At 37.4% G+C, this 27142-nt stretch overlaps 2 protein-coding genes across 2 annotated transcripts in view; both read left to right on the top strand.

The window, feature by feature from the left end:
• Positions 1-19565, top strand: part of LOC132847769 (mucin-2-like) — a 34487-nt gene extending 14922 nt beyond the window's left edge. Inside the window, exons 4-12 of the mRNA XM_060873306.1 lie at positions 16093-16154; positions 16255-16362; positions 16605-16699; positions 16806-16927; positions 17623-17684; positions 17785-17892; positions 18135-18229; positions 18334-18455; positions 19359-19565. Coding sequence (XP_060729289.1) covers positions 16093-16154; positions 16255-16362; positions 16605-16699; positions 16806-16927; positions 17623-17684; positions 17785-17892; positions 18135-18229; positions 18334-18455; positions 19359-19565 — 981 coding nt within the window. The remainder of the gene's footprint in view (positions 1-16092; positions 16155-16254; positions 16363-16604; positions 16700-16805; positions 16928-17622; positions 17685-17784; positions 17893-18134; positions 18230-18333; positions 18456-19358) is intronic.
• Positions 19566-19719: 154 nt separating this feature from the next.
• LOC132847750 (uncharacterized) lies at positions 19720-22842 on the top strand. The gene is made up of 7 exons (XM_060873291.1): positions 19720-19987; positions 20083-20178; positions 20361-20539; positions 20632-20753; positions 20876-20937; positions 22000-22279; positions 22519-22842. Exons 1-7 carry the CDS (start codon positions 19884-19886, stop codon positions 22612-22614), a joined length of 939 nt encoding a protein of 312 aa, XP_060729274.1. The 5' UTR covers positions 19720-19883; the 3' UTR covers positions 22615-22842.
• Positions 22843-27142: the final 4300 nt, after the last annotated feature.

The raw sequence follows: 27142 nt of genomic DNA, 5'->3' as shown, positions 1-27142 counted from the left end.
CAATTACGTACTACACAAATTATTCTTTCATCTCTATGACTTCTTTATCAGCATTTCAAGGTCATCTGATTTGTTCCACAGAAACTTCAGACACCTGCTATGCAGTAAAATTCACATTCCAGATCAGTAACATCAGCATGTCACAGAACCCTGAATTATGGAATGATACCTACAACCCAGTGGAGAGCATCATCAACAATGCTGTGAGTGTGCATCACTCTGTGCTTAATTCTCACAAATATCCAGATATGACATTGGATCCAGTTGCACAGATTAATAAAAACAATTTAATAGTTAATCTAAAAGTCAACAGATCAACCCAGGGTTATCTGAGGAAGTACAGACCCACAGTGGGGTAAATCAGGGAAAGGTCAAAACACAGCAAAATGTAGATACAATAGTTAAAACTGTGCAGAAATCTGCAACAGGATCATAAACAATAATCGAATAGTGGATTGCAATGGGGGAAATTAAAAGCGTCAGATATGTCTCACAGAAATAGTAGAAAGACTTTGCAATGGCAAACATCAAAAATATTCCATAAGTTGGGACATAAATGAAGTGAATTCCCTCAGGGATGCAAAGCAGTTCTGAACTCAGGTGACAGTGACTCCTGTGGTCAGTGGGAGAAGTACAGGTAGTGACTCTAACCTTTCTTTGTTTAAAATGTATGATGTTGATAGAGACAGGGAGGTGTTGGCCTCTCTGCTCACTCTGGTGTTGGATCAAGCAGTTTAGGGAATGAAGGGATGGATAGATCATATCTGTATATTCAGTTGAAAACAAACAGGAATAAAAAAATCATCTAAAAAAAATAACTGGTTACAGAAACAATACAAAGGAATGTTCTTTTGTCAATCATAAAAACTGATTAATTATTTTTCTTTCTACAGTTAAACACACTTCTAAATGAACCTGCTGCCGAACCGTTCAAACCCCAGAGCTCTGTCTTCACGTAAGATCACAGCAGTGTTCTTTCCACTCTCACAGAACAGTGTTTTAATTCGTATTGTACAGTCAATTGCATTGTGACTTTTGTCTTCTACTGCTAACAGGAGTTCAGGAAACCAGGTTAATGGTGACATGACATACCACTTCAAAGATGGAGACACTAAAACACCAGCATCTTTCCTGAATGAGCTTAAAGCACAAAGCACACCTATGTAAGTGTCCTGATGTTAATTTAAGAAGTTTGCATTCAGTCAGTGTGTTCTTACCCTCTGTATGTGAAGTCTGTTCATTTATATATAATTAATAATATTCTTACGACCATTTGAATTTAACAGAGAATTAAATCAGCAGTCTGACTGTAAAAAATAATCACCATAATGCTTTATTTCCTCAGATCTGGTTCAGCTGTGGTTCAGACCACGATGTTCTTCAATTCCTCCTCTCCTGTTCCCAGTGAGAGTTTGGTCCTCAGTGTAATCCAGACTCTTCTGAGTGCTCGACTCACAAACCTCACTGACTCTGTAAAAGTGCCGAACTTCACCTATGAGAGTATGTTTGTTTTATTGATAACACAATTACGTACTACACAAATTATTCTTTCATCTCTATGACTTCTTTATCAGCATTTCAAGGTCATCTGATTTGTTCCACAGAAACTTCAGACACCTGCTATGCAGTAAAATTCACATTCCAGATCAGTAACATCAGCATGTCACAGAACCCTGAATTATGGAATGATACCTACAACCCAGTGGAGAGCATCATCAACAATGCTGTGAGTGTGCATCACTCTGTGCTTAATGATTCTCACAAATATCCAGATATGACATTGGATCCAGTTGCACAGATTAATAAAAACAATTTAATAGTTAATCTAAAAGTCAACAGATCAACCCAGGGTTATCTGAGGAAGTACAGACCCACAGTGGGGTAAATCAGGGAAAGGTCAAAACACAGCAAAATGTAGATACAATAGTTAAAACTGTGCAGAAATCTGCAACAGGATCATAAACAATAATCGAATAGTGGATTGCAATGGGGGAAATTAAAAGCGTCAGATATGTCTCACAGAAATAGTAGAAAGACTTTGCAATGGCAAACATCAAAAATATTCCATAAGTTGGGACATAAATGAAGTGAATTCCCTCAGGGATGCAAAGCAGTTCTGAACTCAGGTGACAGTGACTCCTGTGGTCAGTGGGAGAAGTACAGGTAGTGACTCTAACCTTTCTTTGTTTAAAATGTATGATGTTGATAGAGACAGGGAGGTGTTGGCCTCTCTGCTCACTCTGGTGTTGGATCAAGCAGTTTAGGGAATGAAGGGATGGATAGATCATATCTGTATATTCAGTTGAAAACAAACAGGAATAAAAAAATCATCTAAAAAAAATAACTGGTTACAGAAACAATACAAAGGAATGTTCTTTTGTCAATCATAAAAACTGATTAATTATTTTTCTTTCTACAGTTAAACACACTTCTAAATGAACCTGCTGCCGAACCGTTCAAACCCCAGAGCTCTGTCTTCACGTAAGATCACAGCAGTGTTCTTTCCACTCTCACAGAACAGTGTTTTAATTCGTATTGTACAGTCAATTGCATTGTGACTTTTGTCTTCTACTGCTAACAGGAGTTCAGGAAACCAGGTTAATGGTGACATGACATACCACTTCAAAGATGGAGACACTAAAACACCAGCATCTTTCCTGAATGAGCTTAAAGCACAAAGCACACCTATGTAAGTGTCCTGATGTTAATTTAAGAAGTTTGCGTTCAGTCAGTGTGTTCTTACCCTCTGTATGTGAAGTCTGTTCATTTATATATAATTAATAATATTCTTACGACCATTTGAATTTAACAGAGAATTAAATCAGCAGTCTGACTGTAAAAAATAATCACCATAATGCTTTATTTCCTCAGATCTGGTTCAGCTGTGGTTCAGACCACGATGTTCTTCAATTCCTCCTCTCCTGTTCCCAGTGAGAGTTTGGTCCTCAGTGTAATCCAGACTCTTCTGAGTGCTCGACTCACAAACCTCACTGACTCTGTAAAAGTGCCGAACTTCACCTATGAGAGTATGTTTGTTTTATTGATAACACAATTACGTACTACACAAATTATTCTTTCATCTCTATGACTTCTTTATCAGCATTTCAAGGTCATCTGATTTGTTCCACAGAAACTTCAGACACCTGCTATGCAGTAAAATTCACATTCCAGATCAGTAACATCAGCATGTCACAGAACCCTGAATTATGGAATGATACCTACAACCCAGTGGAGAGCATCATCAACAATGCTGTGAGTGTGCATCACTCTGTGCTTAATTCTCACAAATATCCAGATATGACATTGGATCCAGTTGCACAGATTAATAAAAACAATTTAATAGTTAATCTAAAAGTCAACAGATCAACCCAGGGTTATCTGAGGAAGTACAGACCCACAGTGGGGTAAATCAGGGAAAGGTCAAAACACAGCAAAATGTAGATACAATAGTTAAAACTGTGCAGAAATCTGCAACAGGATCATAAACAATAATCGAATAGTGGATTGCAATGGGGGAAATTAAAAGCGTCAGATATGTCTCACAGAAATAGTAGAAAGACTTTGCAATGGCAAACATCAAAAATATTCCATAAGTTGGGACATAAATGAAGTGAATTCCCTCAGGGATGCAAAGCAGTTCTGAACTCAGGTGACAGTGACTCCTGTGGTCAGTGGGAGAAGTACAGGTAGTGACTCTAACCTTTCTTTGTTTAAAATGTATGATGTTGATAGAGACAGGGAGGTGTTGGCCTCTCTGCTCACTCTGGTGTTGGATCAAGCAGTTTAGGGAATGAAGGGATGGATAGATCATATCTGTATATTCAGTTGAAAACAAACAGGAATAAAAAAATCATCTAAAAAAAATAACTGGTTACAGAAACAATACAAAGGAATGTTCTTTTGTCAATCATAAAAACTGATTAATTATTTTTCTTTCTACAGTTAAACACACTTCTAAATGAACCTGCTGCCGAACCGTTCAAACCCCAGAGCTCTGTCTTCACGTAAGATCACAGCAGTGTTCTTTCCACTCTCACAGAACAGTGTTTTAATTCGTATTGTACAGTCAATTGCATTGTGACTTTTGTCTTCTACTGCTAACAGGAGTTCAGGAAACCAGGTTAATGGTGACATGACATACCACTTCAAAGATGGAGACACTAAAACACCAGCATCTTTCCTGAATGAGCTTAAAGCACAAAGCACACCTATGTAAGTGTCCTGATGTTAATTTAAGAAGTTTGCATTCAGTCAGTGTGTTCTTACCCTCTGTATGTGAAGTCTGTTCATTTATATATAATTAATAATATTCTTACGACCATTTGAATTTAACAGAGAATTAAATCAGCAGTCTGACTGTAAAAAATAATCACCATAATGCTTTATTTCCTCAGATCTGGTTCAGCTGTGGTTCAGACCACGATGTTCTTCAATTCCTCCTCTCCTGTTCCCAGTGAGAGTTTGGTCCTCAGTGTAATCCAGACTCTTCTGAGTGCTCGACTCACAAACCTCACTGACTCTGTAAAAGTGCCGAACTTCACCTATGAGAGTATGTTTGTTTTATTGATAACACAATTACGTACTACACAAATTATTCTTTCATCTCTATGACTTCTTTATCAGCATTTCAAGGTCATCTGATTTGTTCCACAGAAACTTCAGACACCTGCTATGCAGTAAAATTCACATTCCAGATCAGTAACATCAGCATGTCACAGAACCCTGAATTATGGAATGATACCTACAACCCAGTGGAGAGCATCATCAACAATGCTGTGAGTGTGCATCACTCTGTGCTTAATGATATTCTCACAAATATCCAGATATGACATTGGATCCAGTTGCACAGATTAATAAAAACAATTTAATAGTTAATCTAAAAGTCAACAGATCAACCCAGGGTTATCTGAGGAAGTACAGACCCACAGTGGGGTAAATCAGGGAAAGGTCAAAACACAGCAAAATGTAGATACAATAGTTAAAACTGTGCAGAAATCTGCAACAGGATCATAAACAATAATCGAATAGTGGATTGCAATGGGGGAAATTAAAAGCGTCAGATATGTCTCACAGAAATAGTAGAAAGACTTTGCAATGGCAAACATCAAAAATATTCCATAAGTTGGGACATAAATGAAGTGAATTCCCTCAGGGATGCAAAGCAGTTCTGAACTCAGGTGACAGTGACTCCTGTGGTCAGTGGGAGAAGTACAGGTAGTGACTCTAACCTTTCTTTGTTTAAAATGTATGATGTTGATAGAGACAGGGAGGTGTTGGCCTCTCTGCTCACTCTGGTGTTGGATCAAGCAGTTTAGGGAATGAAGGGATGGATAGATCATATCTGTATATTCAGTTGAAAACAAACAGGAATAAAAAAATCATCTAAAAAAAATAACTGGTTACAGAAACAATACAAAGGAATGTTCTTTTGTCAATCATAAAAACTGATTAATTATTTTTCTTTCTACAGTTAAACACACTTCTAAATGAACCTGCTGCCGAACCGTTCAAACCCCAGAGCTCTGTCTTCACGTAAGATCACAGCAGTGTTCTTTCCACTCTCACAGAACAGTGTTTTAATTCGTATTGTACAGTCAATTGCATTGTGACTTTTGTCTTCTACTGCTAACAGGAGTTCAGGAAACCAGGTTAATGGTGACATGACATACCACTTCAAAGATGGAGACACTAAAACACCAGCATCTTTCCTGAATGAGCTTAAAGCACAAAGCACACCTATGTAAGTGTCCTGATGTTAATTTAAGAAGTTTGCGTTCAGTCAGTGTGTTCTTACCCTCTGTATGTGAAGTCTGTTCATTTATATATAATTAATAATATTCTTACGACCATTTGAATTTAACAGAGAATTAAATCAGCAGTCTGACTGTAAAAAATAATCACCATAATGCTTTATTTCCTCAGATCTGGTTCAGCTGTGGTTCAGACCACGATGTTCTTCAATTCCTCCTCTCCTGTTCCCAGTGAGAGTTTGGTCCTCAGTGTAATCCAGACTCTTCTGAGTGCTCGACTCACAAACCTCACTGACTCTGTAAAAGTGCCGAACTTCACCTATGAGAGTATGTTTGTTTTATTGATAACACAATTACGTACTACACAAATTATTCTTTCATCTCTATGACTTCTTTATCAGCATTTCAAGGTCATCTGATTTGTTCCACAGAAACTTCAGACACCTGCTATGCAGTAAAATTCACATTCCAGATCAGTAACATCAGCATGTCACAGAACCCTGAATTATGGAATGATACCTACAACCCAGTGGAGAGCATCATCAACAATGCTGTGAGTGTGCATCACTCTGTGCTTAATTCTCACAAATATCCAGATATGACATTGGATCCAGTTGCACAGATTAATAAAAACAATTTAATAGTTAATCTAAAAGTCAACAGATCAACCCAGGGTTATCTGAGGAAGTACAGACCCACAGTGGGGTAAATCAGGGAAAGGTCAAAACACAGCAAAATGTAGATACAATAGTTTAAACTGTGCAGAAATCTGCAACAGGATCATAAACAATAATCGAATAGTGGATTGCAATGGGGGAAATTAAAAGCGTCAGATATGTCTCACAGAAATAGTAGAAAGACTTTGCAATGGCAAACATCAAAAATATTCCATAAGTTGGGACATAAATGAAGTGAATTCCCTCAGGGATGCAAAGCAGTTCTGAACTCAGGTAACAGTGACTCCTGTGGTCAGTGGGAGAAGTACAGGTAGTGACTCTAACCTTTCTTTGTTTAAAATGTATGATGTTGATAGAGACAGGGAGGTGTTGGCCTCTCTGCTCACTCTGGTGTTGGATCAAGCAGTTTAGGGAATGAAGGGATGGATAGATCATATCTGTATATTCAGTTGAAAACAAACAGGAATAAAAAAATCATCTAAAAAAAATAACTGGTTACAGAAACAATACAAAGGAATGTTCTTTTGTCAATCATAAAAACTGATTAATTATTTTTCTTTCTACAGTTAAACACACTTCTAAATGAACCTGCTGCCGAACCGTTCAAACCCCAGAGCTCTGTCTTCACGTAAGATCACAGCAGTGTTCTTTCCACTCTCACAGAACAGTGTTTTAATTCGTATTGTACAGTCAATTGCATTGTGACTTTTGTCTTCTACTGCTAACAGGAGTTCAGGAAACCAGGTTAATGGTGACATGACATACCACTTCAAAGATGGAGACACTAAAACACCAGCATCTTTCCTGAATGAGCTTAAAGCACAAAGCACACCTATGTAAGTGTCCTGATGTTAATTTAAGAAGTTTGCATTCAGTCAGTGTGTTCTTACCCTCTGTATGTGAAGTCTGTTCATTTATATATAATTAATAATATTCTTACGACCATTTGAATTTAACAGAGAATTAAATCAGCAGTCTGACTGTAAAAAATAATCACCATAATGCTTTATTTCCTCAGATCTGGTTCAGCTGTGGTTCAGACCACGATGTTCTTCAATTCCTCCTCTCCTGTTCCCAGTGAGAGTTTGGTCCTCAGTGTAATCCAGACTCTTCTGAGTGCTCGACTCACAAACCTCACTGACTCTGTAAAAGTGCCGAACTTCACCTATGAGAGTATGTTTGTTTTATTGATAACACAATTACGTACTACACAAATTATTCTTTCATCTCTATGACTTCTTTATCAGCATTTCAAGGTCATCTGATTTGTTCCACAGAAACTTCAGACACCTGCTATGCAGTAAAATTCACATTCCAGATCAGTAACATCAGCATGTCACAGAACCCTGAATTATGGAATGATACCTACAACCCAGTGGAGAGCATCATCAACAATGCTGTGAGTGTGCATCACTCTGTGCTTAATGATATTCTCACAAATATCCAGATATGACATTGGATCCAGTTGCACAGATTAATAAAAACAATTTAATAGTTAATCTAAAAGTCAACAGATCAACCCAGGGTTATCTGAGGAAGTACAGACCCACAGTGGGGTAAATCAGGGAAAGGTCAAAACACAGCAAAATGTAGATACAATAGTTAAAACTGTGCAGAAATCTGCAACAGGATCATAAACAATAATCGAATAGTGGATTGCAATGGGGGAAATTAAAAGCGTCAGATATGTCTCACAGAAATAGTAGAAAGACTTTGCAATGGCAAACATCAAAAATATTCCATAAGTTGGGACATAAATGAAGTGAATTCCCTCAGGGATGCAAAGCAGTTCTGAACTCAGGTGACAGTGACTCCTGTGGTCAGTGGGAGAAGTACAGGTAGTGACTCTAACCTTTCTTTGTTTAAAATGTATGATGTTGATAGAGACAGGGAGGTGTTGGCCTCTCTGCTCACTCTGGTGTTGGATCAAGCAGTTTAGGGAATGAAGGGATGGATAGATCATATCTGTATATTCAGTTGAAAACAAACAGGAATAAAAAAATCATCTAAAAAAATAACTGGTTACAGAAACAATACAAAGGAATGTTCTTTTGTCAATCATAAAAACTGATTAATTATTTTTCTTTCTACAGTTAAACACACTTCTAAATGAACCTGCTGCCGAACCGTTCAAACCCCAGAGCTCTGTCTTCACGTAAGATCACAGCAGTGTTCTTTCCACTCTCACAGAACAGTGTTTTAATTCGTATTGTACAGTCAATTGCATTGTGACTTTTGTCTTCTACTGCTAACAGGAGTTCAGGAAACCAGGTTAATGGTGACATGACATACCACTTCAAAGATGGAGACACTAAAACACCAGCATCTTTCCTGAATGAGCTTAAAGCACAAAGCACACCTATGTAAGTGTCCTGATGTTAATTTAAGAAGTTTGCGTTCAGTCAGTGTGTTCTTACCCTCTGTATGTGAAGTCTGTTCATTTATATATAATTAATAATATTCTTACGACCATTTGAATTTAACAGAGAATTAAATCAGCAGTCTGACTGTAAAAAATAATCACCATAATGCTTTATTTCCTCAGATCTGGTTCAGCTGTGGTTCAGACCACGATGTTCTTCAATTCCTCCTCTCCTGTTCCCAGTGAGAGTTTGGTCCTCAGTGTAATCCAGACTCTTCTGAGTGCTCGACTCACAAACCTCACTGACTCTGTAAAAGTGCCGAACTTCACCTATGAGAGTATGTTTGTTTTATTGATAACACAATTACGTACTACACAAATTATTCTTTCATCTCTATGACTTCTTTATCAGCATTTCAAGGTCATCTGATTTGTTCCACAGAAACTTCAGACACCTGCTATGCAGTAAAATTCACATTCCAGATCAGTAACATCAGCATGTCACAGAACCCTGAATTATGGAATGATACCTACAACCCAGTGGAGAGCATCATCAACAATGCTGTGAGTGTGCATCACTCTGTGCTTAATTCTCACAAATATCCAGATATGACATTGGATCCAGTTGCACAGATTAATAAAAACAATTTAATAGTTAATCTAAAAGTCAACAGATCAACCCAGGGTTATCTGAGGAAGTACAGACCCACAGTGGGGTAAATCAGGGAAAGGTCAAAACACAGCAAAATGTAGATACAATAGTTAAAACTGTGCAGAAATCTGCAACAGGATCATAAACAATAATCGAATAGTGGATTGCAATGGGGGAAATTAAAAGCGTCAGATATGTCTCACAGAAATAGTAGAAAGACTTTGCAATGGCAAACATCAAAAATATTCCATAAGTTGGGACATAAATGAAGTGAATTCCCTCAGGGATGCAAAGCAGTTCTGAACTCAGGTAACAGTGACTCCTGTGGTCAGTGGGAGAAGTACAGGTAGTGACTCTAACCTTTCTTTGTTTAAAATGTATGATGTTGATAGAGACAGGGAGGTGTTGGCCTCTCTGCTCACTCTGGTGTTGGATCAAGCAGTTTAGGGAATGAAGGGATGGATAGATCATATCTGTATATTCAGTTGAAAACAAACAGGAATAAAAAAATCATCTAAAAAAAATAACTGGTTACAGAAACAATACAAAGGAATGTTCTTTTGTCAATCATAAAAACTGATTCATTATTTTTCTTTCTACAGTTAAACACACTTCTAAATGAACCTGCTGCCGAACCGTTCAAACCCCAGAGCTCTGTCTTCACGTAAGATCACAGCAGTGTTCTTTCCACTCTCACAGAACAGTGTTTTAATTCGTATTGTACAGTCAATTGCATTGTGACTTTTGTCTTCTACTGCTAACAGGAGTTCAGGAAACCAGGTTAATGGTGACATGACATACCACTTCAAAGATGGAGACACTAAAACACCAGCATCTTTCCTGAATGAGCTTAAAGCACAAAGCACACCTATGTAAGTGTCCTGATGTTAATTTAAGAAGTTTGCATTCAGTCAGTGTGTTCTTACCCTCTGTATGTGAAGTCTGTTCATTTATATATAATTAATAATATTCTTACGACCATTTGAATTTAACAGAGAATTAAATCAGCAGTCTGACTGTAAAAAATAATCACCATAATGCTTTATTTCCTCAGATCTGGTTCAGCTGTGGTTCAGACCACGATGTTCTTCAATTCCTCCTCTCCTGTTCCCAGTGAGAGTTTGGTCCTCAGTGTAATCCAGACTCTTCTGAGTGCTCGACTCACAAACCTCACTGACTCTGTAAAAGTGCCGAACTTCACCTATGAGAGTATGTTTGTTTTATTGATAACACAATTACGTACTACACAAATTATTCTTTCATCTCTATGACTTCTTTATCAGCATTTCAAGGTCATCTGATTTGTTCCACAGAAACTTCAGACACCTGCTATGCAGTAAAATTCACATTCCAGATCAGTAACATCAGCATGTCACAGAACCCTGAATTATGGAATGATACCTACAACCCAGTGGAGAGCATCATCAACAATGCTGTGAGTGTGCATCACTCTGTGCTTAATGATATTCTCACAAATATCCAGATATGACATTGGATCCAGTTGCACAGATTAATAAAAACAATTTAATAGTTAATCTAAAAGTCAACAGATCAACCCAGGGTTATCTGAGGAAGTACAGACCCACAGTGGGGTAAATCAGGGAAAGGTCAAAACACAGCAAAATGTAGATACAATAGTTAAAACTGTGCAGAAATCTGCAACAGGATCATAAACAATAATCGAATAGTGGATTGCAATGGGGGAAATTAAAAGCGTCAGATATGTCTCACAGAAATAGTAGAAAGACTTTGCAATGGCAAACATCAAAAATATTCCATAAGTTGGGACATAAATGAAGTGAATTCCCTCAGGGATGCAAAGCAGTTCTGAACTCAGGTGACAGTGACTCCTGTGGTCAGTGGGAGAAGTACAGGTAGTGACTCTAACCTTTCTTTGTTTAAAATGTATGATGTTGATAGAGACAGGGAGGTGTTGGCCTCTCTGCTCACTCTGGTGTTGGATCAAGCAGTTTAGGGAATGAAGGGATGGATAGATCATATCTGTATATTCAGTTGAAAACAAACAGGAATAAAAAAATCATCTAAAAAATAACTGGTTACAGAAACAATACAAAGGAATGTTCTTTTGTCAATCATAAAAACTGATTAATTATTTTTCTTTCTACAGTTAAACACACTTCTAAATGAACCTGCTGCCGAACCGTTCAAACCCCAGAGCTCTGTCTTCACGTAAGATCACAGCAGTGTTCTTTCCACTCTCACAGAACAGTGTTTTAATTCGTATTGTACAGTCAATTGCATTGTGACTTTTGTCTTCTACTGCTAACAGGAGTTCAGGAAACCAGGTTAATGGTGACATGACATACCACTTCAAAGATGGAGACACTAAAACACCAGCATCTTTCCTGAATGAGCTTAAAGCACAAAGCACACCTATGTAAGTGTCCTGATGTTAATTTAAGAAGTTTGCATTCAGTCAGTGTGTTCTTACCCTCTGTATGTGAAGTCTGTTCATTTATATATAATTAATAATATTCTTACGACCATTTGAATTTAACAGAGAATTAAATCAGCAGTCTGACTGTAAAAAATAATCACCATAATGCTTTATTTCCTCAGATCTGGTTCAGCTGTGGTTCAGACCACGATGTTCTTCAATTCCTCCTCTCCTGTTCCCAGTGAGAGTTTGGTCCTCAGTGTAATCCAGACTCTTCTGAGTGCTCGACTCACAAACCTCACTGACTCTGTAAAAGTGCCGAACTTCACCTATGAGAGTATGTTTGTTTTATTGATAACACAATTACGTACTACACAAATTATTCTTTCATCTCTATGACTTCTTTATCAGCATTTCAAGGTCATCTGATTTGTTCCACAGAAACTTCAGACACCTGCTATGCAGTAAAATTCACATTCCAGATCAGTAACATCAGCATGTCACAGAACCCTGAATTATGGAATGATACCTACAACCCAGTGGAGAGCATCATCAACAATGCTGTGAGTGTGCATCACTCTGTGCTTAATGATATTCTCACAAATATCCAGATATGACATTGGATCCAGTTGCACAGATTAATAAAAACAATTTAATAGTTAATCTAAAAGTCAACAGATCAACCCAGGGTTATCTGAGGAAGTACAGACCCACAGTGGGGTAAATCAGGGAAAGGTCAAAACACAGCAAAATGTAGATACAATAGTTAAAACTGTGCAGAAATCTGCAACAGGATCATAAACAATAATCGAATAGTGGATTGCAATGGGGGAAATTAAAAGCGTCAGATATGTCTCACAGAAATAGTAGAAAGACTTTGCAATGGCAAACATCAAAAATATTCCATAAGTTGGGACATAAATGAAGTGAATTCCCTCAGGGATGCAAAGCAGTTCTGAACTCAGGTGACAGTGACTCCTGTGGTCAGTGGGAGAAGTACAGGTAGTGACTCTAACCTTTCTTTGTTTAAAATGTATGATGTTGATAGAGACAGGGAGGTGTTGGCCTCTCTGCTCACTCTGGTGTTGGATCAAGCAGTTTAGGGAATGAAGGGATGGATAGATCATATCTGTATATTCAGTTGAAAACAAACAGGAATAAAAAAATCATCTAAAAAAAATAACTGGTTACAGAAACAATACAAAGGAATGTTCTTTTGTCAATCATAAAAACTGATTAATTATTTTTCTTTCTACAGTTAAACACACTTCTAAATGAACCTGCTGCCGAACCGTTCAAACCCCAGAGCTCTGTCTTCACGTAAGATCACAGCAGTGTTCTTTCCACTCTCACAGAACAGTGTTTTAATTCGTATTGTACAGTCAATTGCATTGTGACTTTTGTCTTCTACTGCTAACAGGAGTTCAGGAAACCAGGTTAATGGTGACATGACATACCACTTCAAAGATGGAGACACTAAAACACCAGCATCTTTTCTGAATGAGCTTAAAGCACAAAGCACACCTATGTAAGTGTCCTGATGTTAATTTAAGAAGTTTGCGTTCAGTCAGTGTGTTCTTACCCTCTGTATGTGAAGTCTGTTCATTTATATATAATTAATAATATTCTTACGACCATTTGAATTTAACAGAGAATTAAATCAGCAGTCTGACTGTAAAAAATAATCACCATAATGCTTTATTTCCTCAGATCTGGTTCAGCTGTGGTTCAGACCACGATGTTCTTCAATTCCTCCTCTCCTGTTCCCAGTGAGAGTTTGGTCCTCAGTGTAATCCAGACTCTTCTGAGTGCTCGACTCACAAACCTCACTGACTCTGTAAAAGTGCCGAACTTCACCTATGAGAGTATGTTTGTTTTATTGATAACACAATTACGTACTACACAAATTATTCTTTCATCTCTATGACTTCTTTATCAGCATTTCAAGGTCATCTGATTTGTTCCACAGAAACTTCAGACACCTGCTATGCAGTAAAATTCACATTCCAGATCAGTAACATCAGCATGTCACAGAACCCTGAATTATGGAATGATACCTACAACCCAGTGGAGAGCATCATCAACAATGCTGTGAGTGTGCATCACTCTGTGCTTAATTCTCACAAATATCCAGATATGACATTGGATCCAGTTGCACAGATTAATAAAAACAATTTAATAGTTAATCTAAAAGTCAACAGATCAACCCAGGGTTATCTGAGGAAGTACAGACCCACAGTGGGGTAAATCAGGGAAAGGTCAAAACACAGCAAAATGTAGATACAATAGTTTAAACTGTGCAGAAATCTGCAACAGGATCATAAACAATAATCGAATAGTGATTTGCAATGGGGGAAATTAAAAGCGTCAGATATGTCTCACAGAAATAGTAGAAAGACTTTGCAATGGCAAACATCAAAAATATTCCATAAGTTGGGATATAAATGAAGTGAATTCCCTCAGGGATGATTTGTTCCTGTGGTCAGTGGGAGAAGTACAGGTAATGACTCTAACCTTTCTTTGTTTAAAATGTATGATGTTGATAGAGACAGGGAGGTGTTGGCCTCTCTGCTCACTCTGGTGTTGGATCAAGCAGTTTAGGGAATGAAGGGATGGATAGATCATATCTGTATATTCAGTTGAAAACAAACAGGAATAAAAAAATCATCTAAAAAAATAACTGGTTACAGAAACAATACAAAGGAATGTTCTTTTGTCAATCATAAAAACTGATTAATTATTTTTCTTTCTACAGTTAAACACACTTCTAAATGAACCTGCTGCCGAACCGTTCAAACCCCAGAGCTCTGTCTTCACGTAAGATCACAGCAGTGTTCTTTCCACTCTCACAGAACAGTGTTTTAATTCGTATTGTACAGTCAATTGCATTGTGACTTTTGTCTTCTACTGCTAACAGGAGTTCAGGAAACCAGGTTAATGGTGACATGACATACCACTTCAAAGATGGAGACACTAAAACACCAGCATCTTTCCTGAATGAGCTTAAAGCACAAAGCACACCTATGTAAGTGTCCTGATGTTAATTTAAGAAGTTTGCATTCAGTCAGTGTGTTCTTACCCTCTGTATGTGAAGTCTGTTCATTTATATATAATTAATAATATTCTTACGACCATTTGAATTTAACAGAGAATTAAATCAGCAGTCTGACTGTAAAAAATAATCACCATAATGCTTTATTTCCTCAGATCTGGTTCAGCTGTGGTTCAGACCACGATGTTCTTCAATTCCTCCTCTCCTGTTCCCAGTGAGAGTTTGGTCCTCAGTGTAATCCAGACTCTTCTGAGTGCTCGACTCACAAACCTCACTGACTCTGTAAAAGTGCCGAACTTCACCTATGAGAGTATGTTTGTTTTATTGATAACACAATTACGTACTACACAAATTATTCTTTCATCTCTATGACTTCTTTATCAGCATTTCAAGGTCATCTGATTTGTTCCACAGAAACTTCAGACACCTGCTATGCAGTAAAATTCACATTCCAGATCAGTAACATCAGCATGTCACAGAACCCTGAATTATGGAATGATACCTACAACCCAGTGGAGAGCATCATCAACAATGCTGTGAGTGTGCATCACTCTGTGCTTAATTCTCACAAATATCCAGATATGACATTGGATCCAGTTGCACAGATTAATAAAAACAATTTAATAGTTAATCTAAAAGTCAACAGATCAACCCAGGGTTATCTGAGGAAGTACAGACCCACAGTGGGGTAAATCAGGGAAAGGTCAAAACACAGCAAAATGTAGATACAATAGTTTAAACTGTGCAGAAATCTGCAACAGGATCATAAACAATAATCGAATAGTGGATTGCAATGGGGGAAATTAAAAGCGTCAGATATGTCTCACAGAAATAGTAGAAAGACTTTGCAATGGCAAACATCAAAAATATTCCATAAGTTGGGATATAAATGAAGTGAATTCCCTCAGGGATGATTTGTTCCTGTGGTCAGTGGGAGAAGTACAGGTAGTGACTCTAACCTTTCTTTGTTTAAAATGTATGATGTTGATAGAGACAGGGAGGTGTTGGCCTCTCTGCTCACTCTGGTGTTGGATCAAGCAGTTTAGGGAATGAAGGGATGGATAGATCATATCTGTATATTCAGTTGAAAACAAACAGGAATAAAAAAATCATCTAAAAAAAATAACTGGTTACAGAAACAATACAAAGGAATGTTCTTTTGTCAATCATAAAAACTGATTAATTATTTTTCTTTCTACAGTTAAACACACTTCTAAATGAACCTGCTGCCGAACCGTTCAAACCCCAGAGCTCTGTCTTCACGTAAGATCACAGCAGTGTTCTTTCCACTCTCACAGAACAGTGTGTTAATTCGTATTGTACAGTCAATTGGATTGTGACTTTTGTCTTCTACTGCTAACAGGAGTTCAGGAAACCAGGTTAATGGTGACATGACATACCACTTCAAAGATGGAGACACTACAACACCAGCATCTTTCCTGAATGAGCTTAAAGCACAAAGCACACCTATGTAAGTGTCCTGATGTTAATTTAAGAAGTTTGCATTCAGTCAGTGTGTTCTTACCCTCTGTATGTGAAGTCTGTTCATTAATATATAATTAATAATATTCTTACGACCATTTGAATTTAACAGAGAATTAAATCAGCAGTCTGACTGTAAAAAATAATCACCATAATGCTTTATTTCCTCAGATCTGGTTCAGCTGTGGTTCAGACCACGATGTTCTTCAATTCCTCCTCTCCTGTTCCCAGTGAGAGTTTGGTCCTCAGTGTAATCCAGACTCTTCTGAGTGATCGACTCACAAACCTCACTGACTCTGTAAAAGTGCCGAACTTCACCTATGAGAGTATGTTTGTTTTATTGATAACACAAATACATACTACACGTATATTATTCTTTCATCTCTATGCCTTCTTTATCAGCATTTCAAGGTCATCTGATTTGTTCCACAGAAACTTCAGACACCTGCTATGCAGTAAAATTCACATTCCAGATCAGTAACATCAGCATGTCAAAGAACCCTGAATTATGGAATGATACCTACAACCCAGTGGAGAGCATCATCAACAATGCTGTGAGTGTGCATCACTCTGTGCTTAATGATATTCTCACAAATATCCAGATATGACATTGGATCCAGTTGCACAGATTAATAAAAACAATTTAATAGTTAATCTAAAAGTCAACAGATCAACCCAGGGTTATCTGAGGAAGTACAGACCCACAGTGGGGTAAATCAGGGAAAGGTCAAAGCACAGCAAAATGTAGATACAATAGTTAAAACTGTGCAGAAATCTGTAACAGGATCATAAACAATAATCGAATAGTGGATTGCAATGGGGGAAATTAAAAACGTCAGATATGTCTCACAGAAATAGTAGAAAGACTTTGCAATGGCAGACATCAAAAATATTCCATAAGTTGGGACATAAATGAAGTGAATTCCCTCAGGGATGCAAAGCAGTTCTGAACTCAGGTGACAGTGACTCCTGTGGTCAGTGGGAGAAGTACAGGTAGTGACTCTAACCTTTCTTTGTTTAAAATGTATGATGTTGATAGAGACAGGGAGGTGTTGGCCTCTCTGCTCACTTTGATGCTGGATCAAGCAGTTTAGGGAATGAAGGGATGGATAGATCATGTCTGTATATTCAGTTGAAAACAAACAGGAATAAAAAAAATCATCTAAAACAATAACTGGTTACAGAAACAATACAAAGGAATGTTCTTTGGTCAAACATAAAAACTGATTAATTATTTTTATTTCTGCAGTTAAATACACTTCTAAATGAACCTGCTACCAAACCCTTCAAACCCCAGAGCTCTCTGTTCACGTAAGATCACAGCAGTGTTCTTTCCACTCTCACAGAATAGTGTGTTAATTCATATTGTACAGTCAATTGGATTGTGACTTTTGTCTTCTACTGCTAACAGGAGTTCAGGAAACCAGGTTAATGGTGACATGACATACCACTTCAAAGATGGAGACACTATAACACCAGCATCTTTCCTGAATGAGCTTAAAGCACAAAGCACACCTACGTAAGTGTCCTGATGTTAATTTAAGAAGTTTGCATTCAGTCAGTGTGTTCTTACCTTCTGTATGTGAAGTCTGTTCATTTATCTATAATTAATAACATTCTTACGAACATTTGAATTTAACAGAGAATTAAATCAGCAGTCTGACTGTAAAAAATAATCACCATAATGCTTTATTTCATCAGATCTGGTTCAGCTGTGGTTCAGACCACGATGTTCTTCAATTCCTCCTCTCCTGTTCCCAGTGAGAGTTTGGTCCTCAGTGTAATCCAGACTCTTCTGAGTGCTCGACTTACAAACTTCACTGACTCTGTAAAAGTGCTGAACTTCACCTATGAGAGTATGTTTGTTTTATTGATAACACAAATACGTACTACACAAATTATTCTTTCATCTCTATGACTTCTTTATCAGCATTTCAAGGTCATCTGATTTGTTCCACAGAAACTTCAGACACCTGCTATGCAGTAAAATTCACATTCCAGATCAGTAACATCAGCATGTCACAGAACCCTGAATTATGGAATGATACCTATAACACCGTGGAGAGCATCATCAACAATGCTGTGAGTGTACATTACTATGTGCTTAATGACATTCTACAGGTGTTCTTGATGTTTTTTGGAATATCATTTAATCATCAGTTCCTTTTTGAGGGAACTTGACGCTGTCTCACGGCTGACACTATGGGAATGCTACTTTGAGGAAGTTGTGTCTGAAGCTCTGTGGGTGCACACGCCAATTTTAGGAAGGATACGTGATGAAGTGATTATGCGCAAGTCCATATAATGGCATTTTCCGTCACATTACTCCAGCTTCATTGTGTTTCCATGTGATCCCGGTAGCAGACTTTGCAATTTCTCCCAACTTGAACAAAGAACTATTATCGCGTGTTGTTGCTATGCTCAATCCGCACGTGTTTGTCTGTAATCCAACCAAGCACCTGGCTTTTATTCCTCTGCTTTTACTTTCGGAGCTAGCTTGGTCGATTTCTCCTTAATCAAATATGGAGTTATAAGTATTTTCTTTATTCAAGGACTCGATTTAGGCATTGTAGTGCTCTATGTAGGCAATGAGGAGTAAGAAGCAGTCAAATTGCTACACAATTCTCTGGTGTTCGATTATCGTTCGTTTAGGAAAGGGCTACAATCTTGTAGGATAACCTGATATGATGCTGCACACAATCACAGATTTACAGGCTTACCAAGCTGACCTGCTAAAGGAGCTCATCTGTGGTCAGAAGGAATCCTAATGCCGGAGGGTTTCCAAGGATGCCTTTTAAGGGCCATCTCCAATGCTGTCTACCCCACCACCTCATGTGGTTTTCAGGGCTGTAGGCAAGGCAAGCACCGCAAGAGGCTAACACCTCTCTCAGCATGGAAGCTTCTGCTGGGTGTGTCACAGTGGGTTATGGATAACGTGGTAAAACACTACAGAATCCAGTCAAAATCCTGTAATCCTCCCTTCAGGTTGTGCTGCCCACTGTTGTTGACCCAGACCAAACCTTGTTCCTCAAAGAGAAACTTCTCTCATTTTTGAGAAAAGGGGCAAAGAACATGTTCCCCTCCCAGATCGGGACTCCGGCTTTTACAGCAGGAATTTGGTGGCAGACCCGTCAGGCGAGAGGAGACCATAGGGCTGTCATTTCGGCCAGGCATACTAAGAAGTTATCCTGATGCTCGAGGCTTCATAGGAAGGTCCTTTTCAGGAAGGCTTCCCCTACTTCCTGCCCTCCCACCTCTGGTGCTTTCGGGAGCAGTGGATTCCATGCCTGCTCCTCTTCCTTGCACAGATCTGTACCCTGGGGTAGCACCAGGAGGGTTAGGTTTAGGGTTAGAGTTATGTGCCATGGCTTCGTACCCTTCTTATGTGTGGAAAGACCCCGTTTTCTACTACAGTATGAGAGTTAAATGTATCAACTGTTAAATTCTTGTGTTAAAATTTCATTTTAATACAATATAATTAAGCACATTGCGTATTAGTGAAATGATTTAATGTCTCACATTCATACTGATATATTATCTTTCCTTATCCAGTTAAACACACTTCTAAATAAAGCTGGTGCAGAACCATTCAAACCACAGAGTTCTTTCTTCACGTGAGTTCACAGTGGTGTTCTATACAGAAAATACTTTCTGTATTTTGAAATGTAAACCAAATTATGATGTTTGAATATATTTCTACTGGTAACAGGATTTCAGGAACCCAGGTTATAGGAGACATGTTATACAACTGCCAAGTTGGAGACACTAAAACACCAGCATCTTTCCTGAATGATATTTCACCTGTGTAAGTGCCCTGAAATATAATTTCAAAAGGTAGTTGTTCTAACAAAATGTTAGAACAACGTTGTTATTCTATTCTCAACCTTCTAGTTTTCATCAGCTCTTATTTACTTAATGAATAACTGAGCTTTATGTTCTACTTTTTCTTCATGTACTTTACAAGTAATATTTGCTTTCCTATTTCAGATTGGGGAATGTTCTGATATATATTCGTCTAGTTTTTAAGAATTTGACCAAAGTACCTAGTGAGGCTGATGTTCTCAATGCTGCTAATGCTCAGCTGGATGCAAAGATCAGAAGAGCACGAGATCTTGTAACACAAAAACTGAGTGATCCTGTGAGCATACAGGATGTCACCTATCAGAGTGAGTCTAGTTTATTAATCTCCCTAAATTAGAATTAAAATATATTAACTGTAATGTGTTGAATATAATTCTGTTCATTATCTACCTTTCAGAAATTGACAACAACTCATACATTATAAGCTTTGGATTCCAAATCAGCAATGTGACAATCTCCAAGGACATGCAGCTGAGGAATGGAACATATTCTTTAATCCAAAACACCATCAACAGCTTGGTATGTGTTAGCAACTGCTCTTTGTCCCAAATTATTTTACACTCTAAAATAAATAAATAAATAAATAAATAAATAAATAAATAAATAAAATACTAAGACCACTTTTTTATCCCTTTTTTTAGTTGAACAATATTCTGAATGTCAAAAATGCTCCTGTATTTGTCTTCCCACAAGCAAACTACACGTAAGTGTCTTAATTTTACATCTCATCTTGAGTGCTGCTTCACAAAACTGATTCAAAATTCAAACATTATCTTTAAGGAATAAAATACAAGTTGTCATTTTGAAGAAATATCTCTGTGCTGGAGCCATTATAGTAAACTGGAAGGTTTTGAAAGATTGAGTAATATGAGCCAATTTTTCATCATTGGTTGATGAATGGTGAAATGAATCAAGATCATGTGCAGATGGTCACCGATTAGAGCAATTGGTAAGGCAATGGGTTCCTGATGGAAGATTATAGATTCAAGCCCCAGTCCTACCAAGCTGCAACCGTTACCTCAGACTGTTCCAGGGATGCTGTATACTGGCTGACCCTGTTCATATGTACTGTACATGATACATAAAAGCTGCTTCTTCTTAGAATGCAAGCACCAGGATAGTATTAATAGAAATAATTGATTTAAAATATGAACTGCCTTAATATTATAGAAAGATTCAGAGACATGTTGGATACAACTATAGATTTAGTGTTAAATTACAGGCAAACTCAAAAATGTAGAAGACAATTAGTCAGGTGAACAGCAAACAAGCTGGACTGGGCTTAAGCTTTGTATTTCTTGGCTGAGGTCATAATAATTCACTTTTTATTTTTTACTACAAAAACAAATAAAAATAACAGGATAATAGAATGTTCTTACACAATACAAACAGAAAAAAAAATATAGTACTTGAGATTGTTTCTCAGCCTATTAAAAATATAAAGTTAGCCCATTTAACTAACAGAGCACAGTTCAAGGAACCCTAAGCACCTGATATATTGCTGAATAACTACAGCCTTCCTAAGTGAACAAGTTGATGTCTATCTCCAGGTGAAGACTTGACATGTTGCGGCACCATTTGACAATGACAATGACAATGCATTTGATATATATACATATTTGAGACCAACATAAAATTAGGGACAATTATTTCCAAAGACCTGCCTTTAAAAACACATTCTTGGGCTCTACAATGAAATGATTAACTGTCATATGTTCTTTAAGGGTAGGAAATACACTCAATTTATATTTTTCTTTTCCTCCAGATTTAATGGTACAGAAATTGTGGCTAATTCAGAATACGTCTTTGTGGAAGGTGACACCAAGTGGACACCAAGTGGATTTCTAGATGCAGTATTCAACATTAGCGGTCTGTCAACCCTCACTACTCCTGCTGCTCAAACAGACCCCCCTGTACATGTAGTCCTAAGGCCCACAGTCCAAGCACAGAACATCACCACTGTTGGAAATTCTGCATGGATCCTGGGCATCATTATCCCCTGCAGTATAGTCATTATTCTCATACCCTGCTGGATTCTACTCTGTGTAAGTGTCACCAAAATCGCTTGTAAACCATATAAATTTAGGATGCTCTTTGACATGAAATATAAATATTCTTATTTTTATATGTCAATAATTTGTTGCAAAACCTAACTAAGATTATTTGTTTATTTTGATTAAAGATGTTATTTTACAACAATAAAAATAAGCATAAATATCTAATCAGAATCTCTCCTCTACTCCCCCTTGTCTTTCTTTTTTAACTTCCTCCCTGTATCTCTCAGTGTCTGCTCTGTGGCTGCTGTGCTGGTTTAAGGAGGCGCTACAGCAGAAGACGGTCCTACAACGTCCAATATGCAACAAGAAATGGACTCTTTTAAAAACAGATTATGTGTAAAAAAATGTCTTGCATCATTTATTTTAATTAATTTATTGGAATCAATTATTTATTTATTTATTTATTTATTTATTGAATTTCAAGCTGCATGTAGGCTGCATACTATAAAGAAAATAATCAACAGAATGTATTTCATTCACATATGAATTTCATATGTGCATAAATATGTTTATTTTGCCTGATAATATGTATAATAAAGCTGATAATATTATGTCTGTAAATGGGTATTTTTCTATTTTTATCATTTTGAGATGTTGGCATGAAGAAATAAGTGTTGGGTCTGTGGTGAACTCAGAATTTGCGTTGACACAGTAGTTCACTAAACTACAAACTGTTGTAGAAAGGACATTATTTAAATTTACACTATTTCCTACCTAGTTCACCCAAATGAGTATTAGGTTCCCTTCTATGTCTGATTCCTCTGAAGGTTTCTTCCTCATTTCATCTCGGGGAGATTGTTCCTTGCCACCATTGGCTTGGCTTGCTCATTAGGGATATATGTTACAGATAAATATCACTTAATCTTAAACTTTACATTTTTTTATTTTATTAATTATTATACTGAATTGTTAAAAGTGCTATACAAATAGATCAAATTGAATTGATTTGTTAATCAATGCCAGGAATCTCCCCCTTTTTTCCTCTCAATAATGTGCTTTAACAGAAACTGTGTCAACCCCATTACAGGACAGATTTGCTTTGCACTTTACATGGATGCAGGAGGAATGTTGGAATGACAATGAATTTTCATGTATCCCCCAGACACCTTCAGCGGTTCATCAAGCCTGTATACAAGCAAAGGCTTTGTTGCAGCCAGAGTGACACTGGGTGTAGGGTCACTTCTTCTAAGCTCCTTAAGTCAGTAAACACTTTGACAAAAGCAATATTACTCACACAAATCATAGATGAGATCTAGCTCTGAAATTCTCACTCAGTGCCTGCAGATGTTTACATTTACATTTCTGGCAATTAACAGAGTTAGCAGGTGCTCTGAGTTTTCAGTCTAAAAATTCCAATTATGTTCGGATTTTAGCTATTTGAGTTACCATTATATTCCATTCTCAGCACTTTAAGTTCTTATTATTTATTGTCTTTGGTTATTGACTTCCCTTTATTTTCGTCCACACCACTTTTGGTATATAAAAAAACTGCCCAAGGGCTCCACTCATCATTCTCTCTCCAGATAACAAAATAAAGTACACATCATGTGTAAGTGTTCTTTTTTTTTACCTTTTCTCTTTCATAATGTATTTTCTAAAGTATCAATATCGATTTATTCTTTGTGTCAGTAAGAGGCTTGTTATTCTTATCACTGTTGTGTTTCATACTTGTGTATGCACTACATTGTGTTCTAATAATTCTCTGTAATTGTATTCCCATATTGTAAACGTATTTCAGTATATTCATATATATCCTTTTGTTTGTCTGATTCCAGCTAGAACAGCGCTTCTAGATCAAATCTGCATCTCTAGTCCTCCAGAATATGCCCTTCAGACTGATGCTCTAAAAACCAGAAACTCAGAAATTCAATTAGATTTTATTTGTACAACAATGCTAGTGCATTTAACAATGACAATTGTCACAAAGCAGCTTTACAAAAATTCAAAATGCTATCAAAAAAAGACTGGACTAAAAGGCAATAAAATAATTATTAAGTCTATAAAATAATCTAAGATCTATAAAGTGGCCACCTCATTTGCAGAAATTTGGAGCAATTTATCTAGTACATGTTTACCTTATACATCAAACACAGATGTGTACCACTGCCAATTCCTACTGAATATTTGGAAGTGGTAGTGCAACAGTTAAGGCCCTGGGTTATCGATCAGCACTGTTAACCTGCCATTGTTGGGCCCCCAAGGATTCCATTATCCATCTCTGTTACAGAGGCACCATATCATGGCTAGCCCTGTGCACCGAACCCAACTTCCTTATGCAAAGAAGACGATTGTAGTGGGCTTATCATGTGTATAAAATTTAGAGGCAGAGGATCCAAATGCAGGTTAAGATTTTATTGAACAAAACACAATGCAATACTGGGTAAGGCAATGACAAAATGAGATGAGAACCACGAACACACACCCACAGCAGCCATAAAGGGACAACAACCGACAAAGAACATGGAAACCACACATGGTTAAATACATATGGGAAACCACTGACGAACAAGAACAAGAACACATGACTTAGAACAAGCAATCAAAAGGGGAACAGAATGACACGAGTGCAAAACCAATAAGAACATGACACATACACAAAGCAGGAGGAAATGGGGGCAAGGGAAGCAAACCACAATAAACAGATATCACAATAAAAGACATAGAATACAAGACAAAACCTATGTTACAGTGCTGTGATGAATATTTGACAAACAATTTTTATTTTTAATACAAAGCTGAGGAGTAAGAAATTATTGTGGGAAGAACTAAAATCACAATCATATTTTACATAAAAAAAACAACACATTGAAATTCAAATCAATTTCTAATTGGTTATATACTCTGACAGATTAGCAGAAGCAGAGGGATTAGAATCTATTTGCGGAGTTTAATGAAGGAAAAAGCACAACATACACATCCAAAAAGGCAGGCAAGGAACAAAGTTAGCAGAAATAGGCAGAGTATAGGCAAAGCTGAAAATAGACAATCAGTGGAAGAGAGGTGCAAAAATGTAATCCAGAGAACAGTAAATCCAAGAACAGGGCAATGGTTAAAACTTGAGTCAAAATGACAGGAACAACATACAGATATTCAAAGTAAAATAAACTAACAATACTTTGTGTAGTATGACATAAATCACTGATTTAAAAGTCCTCAATGGCAGGAAATAACCTGAAAATATTTAATATTTAGGCAAAGGTTCCCTCTGGTGGGTAGAAGGAGGAACTGCTAGCAGAGTTGTTTCAAACATTGACTTGGTGTAAGATTGTCAAAGCTTCAATGAATCTAGGGCCAACTGTGCAATTTCAGTTTCCTGTTCTTGGTCAATAGCCATAGCCATTGCGCTGGCTGATATGGCGTACAGGGTCATCTCTGACGATCTGCCTGCAGGCACTGATGCCAAATGACTGTCTGTAGGCATATTGCACATAGCCACACTGTCTATCTCCATTAAAACCATTTATCTACGGCTGGAAAATCTGATAGTTCTTTATACCAGGAAAACAAGAGAGGTTGGTAACCTAGGACGCATTGGAAAGTGAAACAAACAGTTTGGTGAACTGGGATGTCTGGATGCTGTCACCATGCAGACTGTATTGTGGTGGGTTACTATATGTCCCAGTAAGCCCTCATATCTCTGTCACTTTCTGGCACTCCTTTTTAGTTATGCTGTCATAGCTAGTCTCACCAGTCTGCGCTTTTCACATAATGAACATTTGTCCATCAAATGACTACAATCATACCTAATATTTTTCTCTCTCTCACACTCTTGCACTCTAACCCAGAGTGCACACCAGGCAACGAGACTCCAACCAGGGGTAGGACATCGGGATTGGTGAAGTAGGTCCAGTACTAGGAACTCATGGTGGAAATGTGGTAAGGTGACAGCATCCAAATATCCCAGTTCACCAAACAATCTATGCCCATGAATTCTCCAGATCTGCTACTTTACCTAATAAATCTATTCATAAAACGCTGTAATAAACCAATGTGTTTTTAGCCTGGACATTGATCCGATGTCTGAGTCCCGAATACCAATTGGAAGCCTTTTCCATAACTGTGGGGCTCTGAAAGACAAAGCTCTGCCTCTGCTGTAGCCTTTACTACTTGAGGAACTACCAAATAGTGTGCAACATTTGGTCAAAGAAGGCATGACGCATTATAAAAAAACAAGTGATCTCTCAGGTACAGTGATGTGAGACCATTCAGTGCTTTATAAATCAGTAATGGAATTTTATAATCAATGCAAAATTTGACTGGTTATGCAATGCAATGAGGATAAGATAGCAGTGATGTGTTCATAGTTTCTGTTTCAATTTAGAACTACAGTAGGTTCTTTAGCTGCTAGGTGGTGCAGGTAGCATGGCCGAGCGGTCTAAGGCACTGGATTAAGGCTCCAGTCTCTTAAGTATGTAACCTAGTGAGCCAGCATTAATGTATTCAATGTTAGAGATTTACAGTAAGCACTTATGTACGTCACTCTGGATAAGGGCATCTGCCAAATGCTGTAAATGTAAATGGACTAACTGCAGCTTGTTTATGCTCCTACTGGCTATAGTGTCATGATACAATTTACAGTATCACTCTATATCCTATAACAGTACCAGTTTTTTGTCCTATACCAAAACAAATTTCACTTTATTAATGTGTTTCAGTTTATTCTGTATAATTATACATGTTTTCAAATATTAATGGATATTGAAGTATTAGTATTAAATATTTTTGGATTGTTGGATCTTAAATGTAATTTATTTGTGTATATGTTTTTCTTTTGCTGCTGCAGGTGAACACTAGTCATCTCACAGGTTGGCAGGTGTAAACTCTGGATGGACAATGTGTTATTTTTAGACC

This window comes from Tachysurus vachellii, chromosome 6, assembly GCF_030014155.1.
Source record: "Tachysurus vachellii isolate PV-2020 chromosome 6, HZAU_Pvac_v1, whole genome shotgun sequence".
Taxonomy (NCBI): domain Eukaryota; kingdom Metazoa; phylum Chordata; class Actinopteri; order Siluriformes; family Bagridae; genus Tachysurus; species Tachysurus vachellii.
Note: the sequence above shows the minus strand (reverse complement) of the source record. Positions and strands in the feature narration are given on the sequence as shown.